Source organism: Euprymna scolopes, chromosome 40 (genome assembly GCF_053919585.1).
Source record: "Euprymna scolopes isolate OS-2025 chromosome 40, ASM5391958v1, whole genome shotgun sequence".
In the NCBI taxonomy this organism is placed as follows: domain Eukaryota; kingdom Metazoa; phylum Mollusca; class Cephalopoda; order Sepiida; family Sepiolidae; genus Euprymna; species Euprymna scolopes.
This window is the reverse complement of record NC_136521.1, coordinates 56,579,830-56,596,069: the sequence shown is the minus strand read 5'-3', so window position 1 is coordinate 56,596,069 and position 16,240 is coordinate 56,579,830. Positions and strand designations below refer to the sequence as shown.

The 16,240-nt window shown below is 33.5% G+C and overlaps 1 protein-coding gene across 2 annotated transcripts in view; it reads right to left on the bottom strand.

Moving 5' to 3' along the window:
- Positions 1-16,240, bottom strand: part of LOC145265583 (meiosis inhibitor protein 1-like) — a 768,286-nt gene that overhangs the window by 223,625 nt on the left and 528,421 nt on the right. For both annotated transcript variants that reach the window (XM_080121585.1, XM_080121586.1), the window contains one exon: positions 3,421-3,517. In XM_080121585.1, coding sequence (XP_079977711.1) covers positions 3,421-3,517 — 97 coding nt within the window. The remainder of the gene's footprint in view (positions 1-3,420; positions 3,518-16,240) is intronic.

The following is a 16,240-nucleotide window of genomic DNA, read 5'->3' as shown; positions in this document are numbered from 1 at the left end:
AGACCCAGATAAGAATTTTGTCTATTCTAAAGTTGCCAAGTAGATGCACATAATGTTCTTATGTTCTTGCTAAACAAATGTATGAGGGGTGTTCCAAAGGTAATGCCTCCTATTTTTTTATTCTGCCTGAATGGATCTGAGAGGATTGCAGATTGCATTGTTATGATGACTGAATTTATGCATTCATCACTTGAAAGTTTCACCTCTGTTGCAGATATTAAGGGTGTGAGACTAAGAAAGAAAACCCCTGTCATGGACATGTGTTAGAAGCAGAGATATGCCATTGAGTTCCTGGCAAAAGTGCATTGACGATGGTGGTGGTGACTATGTAGAAGAATATAAAATATGAGGCACAAAATGTTGCTCGTTTAAATGATACCATTTTTGTCTTCATAGCTCTTCAACTTTTTTAGTTAAAAAATAGGAGGCTTTACTTTTGTAATGAACCTTATATATACTTTTTTTTCTCTTAATTTCATATAAGTAGTCTGCCAAATTTAAAATTATACATTTAGTTGTGTATATAATTGAAATGGATGGTGACCACTCGTATTAAGAACTCCTGTTAAAAGCAACTTTTATTCAACAACATGTAAAGAAGACAAAAAAATAAATAAATAAAACCAAGAAGCCTCCACAGCACTGGTGAAACCATCTATCAAACCTACTAATGTTGAAAAAGTTTGTTTACAAATGAATAAAACCAAGAAGCCTCCACAGCACTGGTGAAACCATCTATCAACCCTATTAATGTTGAAAAAGTTTGTTTACAAATAATAGTCTACTAATAGGATACTCGTCTCATACGATTAATGGGAGGAGACCTTAGTGCCAACACTGTACACAATGTCATATTATCTTGTTTTGGTAATTTATTTTTTACTATTCTGACAGCTGATATGCTCTGGTGATGTGCCACTCATATCCTCTTGGCAGGGATTTATCAAGAGATTTAGGGACTAGTTGAACAGAAAAAACTTTTTTTCCCTTGGGGACTCTTCAAGAATTGTTTTTGCACAATGTCAGCAGAAAAGCAATAAGGTAATTACTATTAATCAAGAGTCAAGAGGGGGGGCACTCATTCACTGGAGACTGATGAAAGTGAGGAGAAAGATGCTGACTTGTGATCAGGACCAGATTATCATGGAGGTGAGTATAAGGCACAATCTAGGGATCACCAAACTAGTAGAGCTGCAAATTGATCTGGTTTTGTTTCATGACATAACAACCCTTTTCTTTTTTTGGTCGAAACGTCATGAAACAACAACTAATAAAGATGAGGATAATAATCCGCAATAAATAAAAATTAATAATACTCATCTCAATAATGAATTCCAATTAAATAATATATATACCATTCGGTACGGACCCAACCATGGATGATCAGATAATAAATAAACATGGATTTTTAAGACCAAAAAATCCAACCTTGATTGCACTTCGGGGCCCGTGGCGCAGTGAATAGAGATGTTGAATTTCTACCGTTCCAGGTGAGAATTGTCTGAAGATAGTGGTTTCAATCCTACCCAAAGCTGGCCAGAGGTTTACTTGGCTAAAATGTGGTGAGACGGCAACAACTGTCGATGGCAGTAATTGCTGAGAATGCAGTTAGGAGATTCGGAGTTCCTATCCTGTCACATTTACCATCTGATGAAGGCCAGAGGAACAGTTGACCAAAATGTCTTGAAACAACAACTAATAAAGATGAGAATAATAGTCCGCAATAAATAAATTAATAAATAATACTCATCTCAATAATGAATTTCAATTAAATAATATATATAACCCTTTTTAGGTTATTCACTGCTGCAGCAAATTCTTTTTAGGTAAAATAGTTTTTTTTAAATAATTAGGCATACATAAAATCGTGTTTAATTTTTAGTCGTACATAATTAATAAAATCAAGGCATGACTAATCTAAAAATAAAATTGTTTTTTTTACAAAGATTTTTAAGGAAGAAACAAAGAAAAAAATGAAAAAAAAAGTGGCACACATAATTGGAATAAAAATAATTGTTTAAAACCATTATAATTTATTTTGTACATATTGTTATTACCTAAACATATCATTATGATTAATTTTCCAAACTTGACATCATTTTTTAGAAATTACAACAGACAAGGCAAGCAAACCACTTTATGTAAGGAGCTAAAAATACTATTTCAAAGTTTGAAACTAGACAATGATAATAATCCTCATCTTTTTTAGTTGTTATTTCACGACATTTCGACCAACTATTCCTCTGACCTTCGTCAAGTGGTAACCGCTACAGGTTAGAAACTCAGAATCTCCTAACTGCATCCTCAGCAATTACTGCCTTTAGTGTCGTCTTACCATGTTTTCGGTCAAGTAAGCGTCTGGCCGGCTTTGGATAGGATTGAAACTAAAGGTCAGAGGAATAGTTGGCCAAAACATTGTGAAACAACAACTAATAAAGATGAGGATAATAGTCTGCAATAAATAAATTAATAAATAAAACTCATCTCAATAATGAATTCCAATTAAATGATATATACAGCCAATAATAAGTATTAGCTTGATAGACTGATCTAGAAAACAGCATTTCTCCCTTCTTTGTCATAAAAAAAAATCAATCAGGGAATGTGAGAACTAAAGGACAATATAAAGGAAGTGAGAGTTATGATGCTACCAGACGTAAACCAGAGTCCTCTTGCTAGTCTATACAGGTAAAACGGTATGACCCTTTAACTTCTAGCAAATCTTTAACATCCGGGAAATTTTTAACTTCTGGTCAATCTTCAACGAATACAATGGCTCAGATTTTTGTTACTTGATTATCGACATCTAAAACCACTATTCCGAGCATTAGAAACACTATGCTAAAACCACTTAGAAACAGGTTTACAAGATATGGACAGGAACTGCTAAAAATACCTTATTCTGCCTTGACAGAGTTCAAAATAGACTTTGTAGTTTAATGGGTGATGCCCTTTTCTCTTCCCTGCTACCTCTTTCCCACGGAAGAGACATTGCGAGCCTGTCTTTGCTTTATCATTATTTTCATGGCAAGTGCTCGTCTGAGCACTAATCTATGGTCCCAACTTACCAAACTTTCACAAAAACCACTCGTCTAGCTAAAACCAGTATCATCAATTTTCCTCCACTCTTTATCTATGCCTAAATCTAAACATAGATTCTGTGAACAAAACTTCTTTTTTAGAACTGCATGCCTGTGGAACTCTCTTCCGTCTGCCTGCTTTCCAGCTGACTACAATTTAGTCATTTTCAAGTCCAACGTAAACAAATTCTTAATGAGCCGTCCCCTTAAGTAATCCAATTTACCAAATTTATACTACTAATGATTACTACGATATTGTCCCATTGACTACTGTACACTGATTAACCCTTATCCTTGAGTGGCCTCTGGGCCTTGCTAAGTGGAGACTCCAAAAACATACCTGAAACCGGCATTTCTTGCAACAATACTTTATGTAGCAATTCATTCGATGTATCTTCAAGCCAAACCAACAATTCTGTGTTCTCTTCTATTTGATTCTGAAGAAAATAAAAAGATTTTGTTTGCATAGATCAAAAGATATGGTAATATTTTGATACTTGACACATACGCATTCAGTCTTGGTGGAATAATAGTGAGTCAGATTGCTGAAACAATCTTTCACTTGGTGATACAAGCACAAAAATTGGCACACAGGTACTTCAGGACTCCCTCTTTCAGAAAAGCGTGTTAGCCAACTTCAAAAACAAATCGGTCGCCATTTTTGAAAATGGCCACCATTTGTACCAGTATGAAACAGCATTTGCACCAAATATTGTCAAAGTAATGACATTTTGATGATCTGTACATCAATATGTTTTTTGACATGAGAAATCGAATTCTGCAATCAAAATTTCAATATCACTAGCTAGGGGTACTCGGCGTTGCCCGGGTGTTTTTCGGGGTATGTGAAAAAAACCCGAAGCGTTGACGACGCGCAGTTGGAAAATAGTAAAGTGTTAAAAAAACAAACAGGTGCGCGTTTTTGATGTACGTGACGGCGATAGCTATTCAGCAGTTACGATTTTGTGCGGGACAGTTTTGAATAAATCGGTTTGTTTGTTTTTAAAAACCCGCTCCCTGTTTATTAGGAGGAGCGAAATGAAAGCTACAGTCTGATATGACGAAGTCGACATTGAACAAACGTTACTTAGCTCTCTTGAGACAACTGGCTTTCGGCCTGCGGTTAGAGTTGAGTTTCGCTTTTTTTTATACCGAAAACCGAATGTAATGCGTGCCGATGTGGGAAATGTGGAATAATTAACGTTTGAAAGTCAATAAAATTAAATAGACAGGCGAGCTCCGTGAATAACTCTGAGATATTACAATTTATAGATGATATAAAAAATTTTAAGAAGCTGTGAAGCTAGCAAGCGCTTCTTTGAAAGAAGCCTTTCGTGGACATCGAGGAAAAGCGAACATACATACACACATACATTTTCGCTTTTATATATATAGATGAAGCGTTATAGTGATATGATGACAATTATATGAACTAGCATTGTCAGAGTCAGTGAAGTTACTGATGTAGTATCTCAAATTGTTGTGACAGAAGTACAATATACTACAACAGACTGAAGTGACTTGAATTTAACCTGGATCATTGTTTTACTCTTTGCATTTACAGCTACACATTAGGGTGCATTTTCTGATGGCTAACATTCTTTTTTGTAAAATGTATGTCCTGAACGTCATTTGTGCCAATTTTGGTGCTTGCATCACTAAGTGAAAGATTCTTATGGAATATTGAGATAACCTGCCCACTATAATTGATAACTTTATTAAGTCTATATTGAACTTTTTTCTTCACTTATATAGAAACTAGCCTAGATACCCGGCATTACCCAGGGGTCTGGAGGTGTGTGTTAAGCAAAAAAAAAAGTGGTAGTAGGCAGGCAAGATCGAACCCGTTCTGCAAAGCAGGAAAAGAACATTGGGGGGGGGGGAGTGATGTCTTTGCTGTTGCACCCATCACCAAACCAGAAGTGATGTAGGTTTAAATTAAGGCTAGTCAATCGAAAGCGGGGATGACTTTCGAAAATATCGGCGAAAAAAGCGACCCCCTCCTTGTAGAAAAGTGCCCAGTTAAGAGTGAAGGAATTAATGTTTTTAGCCAATTTTTCGATATTTGTCGTCCGAAGGGTCGAGCTTCAAAACGATACCTATCTCGTGAGAATCTGTCACCTCTGTCGAAAGTTTTAGGCAGACATACAAACATACATACATTTAAAGAGGTGAGATTTATATTATAGAAGGCACTTTGTGTGTGTGAATCCATTCCCTATGGACTTCAAAATGGCTGGGCCAATTTTCTTTTGTGGTGAAACAAATGATTAGTCTATATTGAACTACTGTCTAAATCTCTACTTATAAGAGGCACTTTGTGTGAATGTGCTCCGAAATAGCTGGGCCAATTATTTAAAAATCTAACACAAATAAATTTAATGTCTGGAAGTGTTCTTAGATAGGTTTTGTACTGGAATGTCTCCAATAAGTATCAAAAATCGATAATCAAAAAATCTGATCAAAGAAGGAACAGTCTGATTTTGACCAAAGTTAACACCCTTATACAGCCTAACATCACAAGTGCATTTGAGAAGGTTTATTACCGCACAAGCAGAAAAGCCTAGTGCATAAAATCAACAGTAGGTTCTTTGATTAAGCAGGTGCATGTTTAAAATGAATATTTCTGGTTAAAGTAGTTTGCTTGAAGCATTGTTTGTTGTGTATATATTTTGAATGTTTCTGTTTAGAGCACAATTGAACCATGATACTTGACTTTTGCATTTCAAACTTTGATTCAAGCCATTATATATAAAAATGTTATAAAATTAATAGATTCTCTACAGTGCAATGTAGACTACAATGTATTGTGGACTAAGTCACTGAGAGGAAGCATGTGAAGCTTCCTCCCAATACACCATGGTGAGTCCTTAATTAGAGAAGACATTGATTTGATTGAAAAATGGTCAATTTCACCAATTTTGATGACAATAAAAATATTGGATATTGGAAGTGTGGAAAAAACAGGTTTACAAGATATGGGCAGGAGCTGCTAGAAATTACTTATCCTGCGTCTTGGCAGTTCAAAATAGTCTTTGTAGATTAGTGGGGGATGTCCTTTTCTCTTCCCTGCAGGCTCATTTATCATATATATATATATATATATATATATATATACTTTATCATTTTCTCAAATCATAAAATGTAGATATGTATGACGACATCTAATTTATATAAGGAAACCATGCTGCTCCTCCATCATTATATATAACCCCAAATCTTCCAACCCTCTCGTCAGTGACCATCCCTCTTGAAAAAGCCTGCATAAATTGGGTGAAACGTTGAGTATTCAGGTCCTTCCACCTCCATTTTAATTCATGTATATATCTATATATATTTCTGTAGAAATATATTTTCTTATAATAATATGTATATACCAATCCTTTTTTAAGAAGCTCAATATAATTACAGAGCAATATAGAGAATAAATGACAAAAAACTATATATTCCAAAATTCATGTTGACCATCTTATAATTTATTCATTTAATTAAGTTGACATTTACAATTCTTGACAGTATCCTAAGTGATTGATTTTAAGTAATTGATTTTGCACTACGTCTTTGTACATTAGTGGGGGGGGGCCCTTTTCTCTTCCGTGCAATCTCTTTCCCACAGAAGTGACATGGCGAGCCTGTCTCTGCTCTATCGTTATTTTCATGGCAAGTGCTCGTCTGAGCTCCAATCTATGGCTCAACCTTGCCAAACTTTCACGAAAAACAATTGTCTGGCTGATCTTCATTCAAACCTGGGCAACATCGAGTCTCCCTGCTAGTAATGAATAGTTTGTGAATCCCAATTCATTTATGTCTTCATGAGGACAGATTTAGACAGAATGCCAGTTTTTAAGGCAGGAAAAATTTAGCTCCCCTAAAAAGGGGAACTCTGGATTGAGGTATGCTGCAATATTGTTGGCATGGTTTTACTGAGTATGATCACAAAGATTTGGATGATTATATTTATAGCCAGGAGTGATAAGAACAAACCAATCAGGTACCAGAATTGCTGAATAAAATATACTGAATTTAAAAATAAATTTTTCAGTAATAGCTTTTCGTCTTGACACGAGAAGTACCACAACTGACCTTGACTGGAGTAATATTATTATTGGTGTTAAAATGCTTTTGACTAATGAGAGTATGAACCCAATGCTATGGACGATCTTATTTATAACTACAGATAGGAAAATCAACCAATCAGAAGCCTCTGACTTCATTATAAAAATATCGAATTTTAGATTCAAGTCAGTTCGCTGTCAACTTCTCTCTTGAATGACTGAACCACTGCTGATCGTGACTGCATTGATTCTTCACCAATCTAATGCCACCATCTTTATTCTAAAGAATTATTCAACACTCGAGACCGTGACTGCAATTCTTCGCCGATTTGATTTACTACTGCCATCTTTGTTTAACATAATGGCTCAACATTCAATAATTCTTTACCTGAAATTCTTTACAATTCAAACCTCTTCTGATTGTTAATTTTGCTTCAGATAACTATATTTAATATTCGCAATCAGATAATTTTTTTTTTCTCTACGACAAAGTTATTTCTTTTGCCATCGCTTTTTCTATTACCAGAATGGCTTTCCACTCAAGTAGACAAAATTAAAATTATTTTGGTTTAGTAGAATCTCTCTTTTGCTGACCGAGGTGAGAACAAGCAAAATCTACAATGAGAACAGATACTACACTTTGATTTTAGCCAATAGGATTGTTTGTGAATCTTGTTAGCTAACAGCAATCACAGTGACGAATTAACTAAGCTCCATCCAGCTTAGAGTGATTTGGTATGTTATCTCCTTGTCTTAAAATCAGCTGTTCATTCTTGAACTCACTGAAACCACATTATTGACTTCCTCTAAAATATACAACATTCTGACTTGCCTAGTCTAGCACAAGGCTAGACAACATTTTACGACAACTAGTTTTTTTGCAACATTAAGCTGCACTGTTTACTTTTCTTGGCCATAGATTCATCAGTTGCAATGGTAAAATAAAAGATTTATGTGAAACATTAATAAATGGATCGACCATAGCAAAAGGAAACCCAAAGGTTCGCATTTCATTGCTTACTACACGAAATGTAAGGCGGATGCCAATGTTTTCCTTAATTTGCTTAACTTACTCTCGACTCTTACCTATACAATGCTGAATGTTTATCAAAGTGATTTATATATATATTTTTAGTTTGGATCTCACTACTATATATTAGATTTAATATCATAATCGATAAATAATAAATATGTAATCTGTATGAATCATACTATCATATTTAAGCATACCTTACAACCGGGCAACTAGTTAGCATATAAAATTACATAGGAATAAAGATACATCTGTTTAACTAAGATGAATAAAACTCTTTTCATAAAGAAAGGCACAATGAGACGTTCGCTGAGTTTTCTTCAAGGTTTTATTTGGAGAGTTAGGGACTATGTTATCTGAATTATTTACTTCTTAGCTTTCTAACTTACCGAAAAGAGTGATACACATGCGGACAGAGATTCTGGGTAACATTCTGCTTATCTCGTTTGTATGATTTCTAGATAGACTCGTTTGAAAACTTTTGTTTCTCTCAACTCAAAACATCATTCATCATTATTTGACCATGTTGTCTACTGCTTTGACCTGTTGCTAACTGCTTCAGTTTTACATCACCCATCTCTGGGAATGATTCTGTTTGCAAATTAAGGTTATCATGACATGCACTAAATATGAGCCTTGTCAAAGTTTACACTAGCTAACTCAATCGCTACTGACGTAGGGGCCCTAATACGTAACAAGAACTGAATACTTGTCTCCTGACCCATTTAAATATGAGATGTGAAACATAAAAAAATAAATAAATGGATCAGCCATAGTCAAGGGTGATGTGAAGGTTCCTTTTGCATTACTACACTGAGAAGGGAGAAAGAGTAGCACTTCTTTCTCTGGGTTGCTCCTTTTATTTATTCCAATGTGATAATGCTAAATATTTAGCAAAGAATTATCAATTTGTTTTTCTAGTCTTAGATATACGGTGTGGTGCCTAGCCTATGGATAACAATGAACTCTTTTGTCTTCTATTATCTTCTACTATCCTAGGTATCTGGCATTTCGCGGGTGTTTGTAGGTGTGTGTTGAGCAAAATAAGTGTTAGTAGGCAGACAGGCTCGAACCTGTGATGCGAAGGCGGAAAAGAAAGTGAAAGAAAACCTGACGTGTTACCGCTACTCTATGATGCAACCGGAAGTGTTAAGTGTTCAAATTAAACATTGTCAATCAAAAAGATGACCTGCAGAAATGGCGTTGCTTTTAAACCTCCCACGAAGGTCGTTTTTAATATTGGGGAAAACCAGCTCTCCCAAAATAGGGGCCACTCTGGTAGTATCCAAATAAACCCTAATTGTCTCAGTATGAAGGGTTTCCCCTAAAGACCATGAGAATCAGACTAGCATAAAACCACTTTATCTTTATTTGTTGCATTTGTTTTTCTGTCCAATATATTTCGTTTCCACTAAATACGGAGTTGTGTCTTTATTCCGAACCCTTACTGGTCCACGATAGTATAATTTAGGAAAAGGATTGAACACTGGTCTCCTGGCTCATCTATCAGCTGCAATGATAAAATACGAGAAGTCTCCCTTTTTATTGTCTACTTTCTGAAGATAGAGGGAGGGACACTACTAGTTCCATTGGATTGCTCCACTTACTCTTTATTCTCACTTTATAATACCAAGTGCTTAAGAAGCATCAAGTACCATTGGTATGACACAACAAAAGATTGAACCCTGACATCAGGGCCGATTAGTGAACACTCTAAATATTATGTAAATGAAATAGTAGTATATGTTTGTTGTGGAGACGCCTACTAATTAACATCGGCAGGTGAGTGAGATATATAAAAGTATCAATCATCAATACCGGGGGAGTCCGGTGACGACTGTCAAATAGGCAAGACGCTTATGCTGCCTCCAGTAAAACATGCAACACGCCACCTGCCGGAATATCTCCAACTGAAGTATATCTGAAGACATGTAAATATGTATATAATTTTTTTTCCTATTGTATTGTATACCTTTACTTTCGTGTTCTTGTTAATTATTTTGTGCAGACAACAATGTGGATGATGAACTTGGGTTTCAAAGAGTTTCTTTTTTTTGTTTTTCTATGTCTAATCTGTTATCCAATTGAGAATCGATAAGCACGAATTTCGCCAATCGCTTAACATAATAGACAAACAAGTGCAGACGAATTCAATAAAACGGCTGAAAAGAAAGATAACGCTACACCAGTTCATTAGAGTGTTGATTTAAGACATCAGTTCACAACAAACAAAAGAATATTGTTTACAAAGTGAGTTGTTTTCAAAATAATTCAAACAAATCAACTCCTCTGAATTGTACTGATATACAGATAAACAGGTGTTTGTTACATCAAAATAAAAGTGTTTGAAAATAATCTGTACGCAGGTGGCTCCATAAACCATTCTTGGTAAAATCAATATATGCAATGACCATATTGCAATTATCAGGTAAGCAGTAATGTGGGTGTGAGATTTTGTGCCATCCACCTTATTCACCTAACCTTGCGAGATCTGATTTTTTTTTTTTTACATAGGCATCACCACATTATCAAGGCCAAGAGGCCACTCAAGGATAAGGGTTAAAGAGTGTACATTAGAAATTGGACAATATAGTAATCATTAGTAATGAAAATTTGGTAAATTTGATAACTTATATGGAACGGCTCATCAAGAACTTATTTACGTTAGACTTGAAGACAGCCATATTGTAGTCAGCCGGAAAGCAGGAAAACGGAAGACAATTCCACAGGCGTGCAGTTCTAAGAAAGAAGCTTTGTTCATGGAATCTACGTTTAGGTTTAGGCACAGATAAAGAGTGGGGGAAATTATTGATAGTGTTTACAGCTAGACGAGTGTTTCTTGTGAAAGTTTGGCGAGGGGGGACCATAGATTGAAGCTCAGTCGAACACTTTCCATGAAAATAACGATACATCAGAGACAAACTCGCAACATCTCTTCTGTGAGATAGAGGTTGCAAGGAAGAGAAAAGGACATCTCCTACGAGGCTACGAAGTCTATTTTGAACTCTATCAAGGCAGGCCAAGTCCTTTCTAGCAGCTCCTGCCCAGATGTGGCAACAGTATTCCATCCTTGGACGTACCTGGCTCTTATATAGATAGAGAATAGCATCAGCAGTGAGATATCTACCGGATCGATAGAAAGATCCCACCATTTTTCCAGCGGCCTTGGCAACAGATTTGATGTACGTGTTCCATTACCAATGAAGCAGACTTGTGCCAAGCCATCACGGTCTACTTTGCCCCCCACCCCACCTCAGAGTTCTACAGTAAAGGATTGAACAGCTGGAGATATGTTGGAAGAAGGAGCTGAATGCCGATGGTGATTACTGCGAAGACTAAATATAAGTTACACATTATTTGAAGCATTTCCTTTTTTTTTCTTTTAAAAACAGACAGAACATTTTAATTATCATGTATTACATATATATTGATTGAGTTTATTATGCAATGTTTTTATAAATCATTCCATGAAGTTATACTCTTTTTTTTTTTAAACAAAATGGTTACCACATATAATGCGTTCCACAGAACAAACGTTCTTCAATATTATGCAATATTTGCACAATAGTGAGCATAACAGATTCAATTCAGTTCTATAACTGTAAACTTTTATCTATCATGTAAATTCAATTCGATTCAAGTCAATATTCATATATTTATCATATATTATGTATATATTATGTATCATATATAACTTTTATCTATCCATGTATATATTATGTATATATAAATAAATATATATATATATGTATATAAATATATATTATGTATATATATATAAATATATAATAAATCTATCCATGTATATATTATGTATATATATATATATACTATGTATATATATATACTATGTATATATATATATATACTATGTATATATATATACTATGTATATATATATATATACTATGTATATATATATATATACTATGTATATATATATATATATACTATGTATATATATATATATATACTATGTATATATATATACTATGTATATATATATATACTATGTATATATATATATACTATGTATATATATATATATACTATGTATATATATATATACTATGTATATATATATATACTATGTATATATATACTATGTATATATATATATACTATGTATATATATATACTATGTATATATATATATACTATGTATATATATATATACTATGTATATATATATATACTATGTATATATATATATATACTATGTATATATATATATATACTATGTATATATATATATATACTATGTATATATATATATACTATGTATATATATATATACTATGTATATATATATATACTATGTATATATATATATACTATGTATATATATATATATACTATGTATATATATATACTATGTATATATATATATATACTATGTATATATATATATATATATATATATATATATATATATATATATATATATATATATATATATTCAATATTCATATATTTATCGTATATATTGTGTATCATATATAACTTTTATCTATCCATGTAAATTCAATTCGATTTAATCTATCCATGTAAATTCAACTCGATTCAATTCAATATTCATATAGATATTCAATATTATTTGCACAATAGTGAACATAACGGATTCAATTCGGTTCTATCACTCTCAACTTTTATCTATCCACGTAAATCTACTGTCAGACATTTTGGCCAACATGTATTAAATATACAATACTTGAATTTATTATGTAATATTTTATAAATTATTCCATGTAGTTTTACTCGTTTCGCAATCATAAGACGTCTCGAACCATATCCTCTGACAGCTTTGTTTATTTTCAGTTTCGCGTAACCATACTATTTAATAAATTAACGTTTATGCTGTTGATACCATCCTCTATTCTTGTATTTCTTCTTGCCCATCTTCCCCCAAATCAGTTGAAATATGCAGCTGATGTAAAAGTTGAGCTCGGTTCAATTATGAATTAAAGCTAAAAAAAAAAAACGAACAAAAAATCCCCCAGCTTGTTTCGCTTAATCTTGTAGTTACTAGGGGTCTTATCGTTGATTGATTTACTGAAACTAAAAATACTTAAGGTTTTATTTAGTTGTTTTTGTTTTACGGCATATCAACCCTTTTCAGGTTATTTAATACCGAATCCAGTTATTTTGAAGAAAATTTTTTAATAGAATATATATTTTTTTCTTAGGTCGGTTCCTATTTAACCCATAGTTGGGACGCTAACAGGTACTACCACTCTGGGTCAGAGTGGACCTGGAAGCAATGGCAATTAAAGAGTGGCTCCATACTTCCCAAAGCCCATAAGCTGGGGCCTCACCATCAGATATAGTTTAAGGTCATATCCAGGACCAAAAATACTTAAACACAAATATTTAATAAATGCAAATAGTTAACAAGTACATTTATTACAAATTGACAAATGTAAAGAATAAAGTAACATCACAATACAGAACAACAATAATTTGGCACTCACTTTAGAAGTGGTTAGAGCTCTACTCAGTCCCTCAAGTGGGCATAGTTCCCACGAGGGGTAAAAACGTATCCCCCTTATCAAGGCCGGGACTCACAGAGAGTGAGTCCCTCAAGGGAAATAATTCTCCGGTGTATATCTTAACTGGTGTTCTTTGCCCATATTCCCCTACAATCTGTTAAGAGTCAGCTCTTGTATTTCATTCAATGGCAATTACTATGAAGACTAAATATAAGCTACACATTTAGTCAAGCATGTTTTTTTTCCTTTAAAAAACGGACAGAACATTTTGGTTACCATGTATATAATAATGAAATTTATTATGTTATGTTTTATGAATCATTCCATACTCGAGTGTCTGTTACATCAAAATAAAAAATGTTTGAAAATAATCTGTATGCAGGTCGCTCTCTGCAGCATTCTTGGTAAAAAATCAATAAATGCAATAACCATGTTGCAGTTATCAGGTAAGCAGTCCCATGATAATGCACTCCACAGATGAGAAGTTGAATATTGTATAATATTTGCACAACATAACGAATACAATTCGGTTCTCTCTATCACTCAAAACACTTTCTCACAGCGGAGACTAATTTCTATCCATGCAAATCTAATATCAGACCATATATGGACTGCTATTGTCATATTTGGGCTCGTGAATCTGTGTCCCATTTAAAGATTATTGATAAATTGCAGAAACAGAAAGATTAATCTCACTTTTTCTTCTTATCTGCAATCTCGCCCTCACAGATGCGATGTTGCTAGTCTCAGTCTTTTTTTTTTTTTTTAAATAAATACAATGACATACTCTTCAGAATTTTCTAATCTATTCCTTTTTGTTCTGACTCCTTTGATTCGTTGGTCTAGCGATCTCCATCAATTCACTGTTCTGATATCACATTGTGATACAGCCTCCTATTCCAACAGCTTCTTTCCAAGAACCGCATGCTTGCAGAACTTGCTGACCGTTTTCCTCCTATCTATACTCTTCTACCTACCTGGAAAAGTTTTTAGTGTTTTTAATCAATTTAAAACGCTTATTTGGTAAAAAAAAAGACATGTAGTGTCGAGCGTTACGCGAGAACAAGAAAAATAGCCGTGATTGACACCTAAATATTTGAAACCTTGAAAATTACTTAAAAATAATTTAGAAACCTGTCATGGTAACATATACTGGGTGGGTTTCTAATAGTATTTTGTATGATTTTTTTTTTTCTTTTTAAGCCATTATCAAAACTTTAAGTACTTAGGCATCAATCCACGGCCATTTTTATTGTTCTCACCTAATGCTTGATGCTATGTTTTTTTATGAACCGAATAAACGTTTTAGAATCAGTAAAACCACTAAAAACTTTTCCATGTAGGTAGAAGAGTAATTTATCTTGCCTTTGATAACATTTATTTGTTATATATTTGATTTTTTCACCACTTTTTTTTTTTTTTTAAATCTCTTGATTGTAAAGCATACTCATAGTTTCTTTTAAACTGAAAAACAATTTCAAATATATTAAAACACACACACACAGATCAAATATCAAAGTCTCATGTATGATATAAAAAGAAACTGGAATCTTAGAGAGATATCAATCATACCAGTTATTATAGGTGCCACAGAGCTTATGAAGAAGAACCTGAAGTCCTACCTAACTAATATTCTGGGTGAACCAAGTGCAAAAGAGATCCAGACAATTGCACTTAAAGGAACAACGAGAATACTAAAAAGAGCTCTCGGTTGGTTTCAATTAAAAACAGGGAAATGTTGGGAACTGGTTTGGCTGCCCATACCCAGTATTACAATTTTTAGTGAAAGAAAAAAAAAAAAAGTAAAAAAAAATTATCCAGTAAAGTAGAAGACTAACTTATCTTACGTTTGGTAACATTTATCTGTTGTGTATTTATTGTTTTCACCCCCCCCCACTTTTTTTTGTTTTGTTGACCCTTGTAAAAAAAAAGGGCCGGAAATTGATTTCCATCTTACATTAAAAATCGACCTTCTATCTAACTTTGCCCTTGTCGTGGGGTGGCAACTAAGTAAGGACTTGATGTTTTGATTTATTTCAGAAGTAATCTCACCTTACACCAAATTTAGATCCATTCAGATCTGATAGATCTACGTATGAGTTAAGGTAAATATTTCATTTTCTGCCCCAACGACATTGAATAGGGCAATTTATTTCTTCAATGCTCACTATTATGTAGAAAAATCGACATATTTTCCTGTTATCTTCTGCAAATCTTAAAGATCAGATAGGAACTTTTCCTGTTTGCATTTTCTTTATGCAACACAAGAGCGGCATTTCTATGCCTTATACGGATGACTGCACAGGGGGTCGTAGAGTGAATAAGGTTCCTTTATGATAGGATGAAGGTTTCCTTTAGTCTATTTTGTGTCATATCAACCCTTTTTTTTTCTTATGAGTTATGGATGACAATTTTTACTTTTTTCAGAATTTTGGGAGATCAGAGTTAATAATTTGAATTATTTTAACTTATTTGGTCTTACGTTTCTGAAGGTTTTAGATAAGAACTAATTATTTGTATTAATTATATTACTGTTCTCATCTTGAGTTAACATTAAAGTAGTCTGAATAATTCAAATAGCAC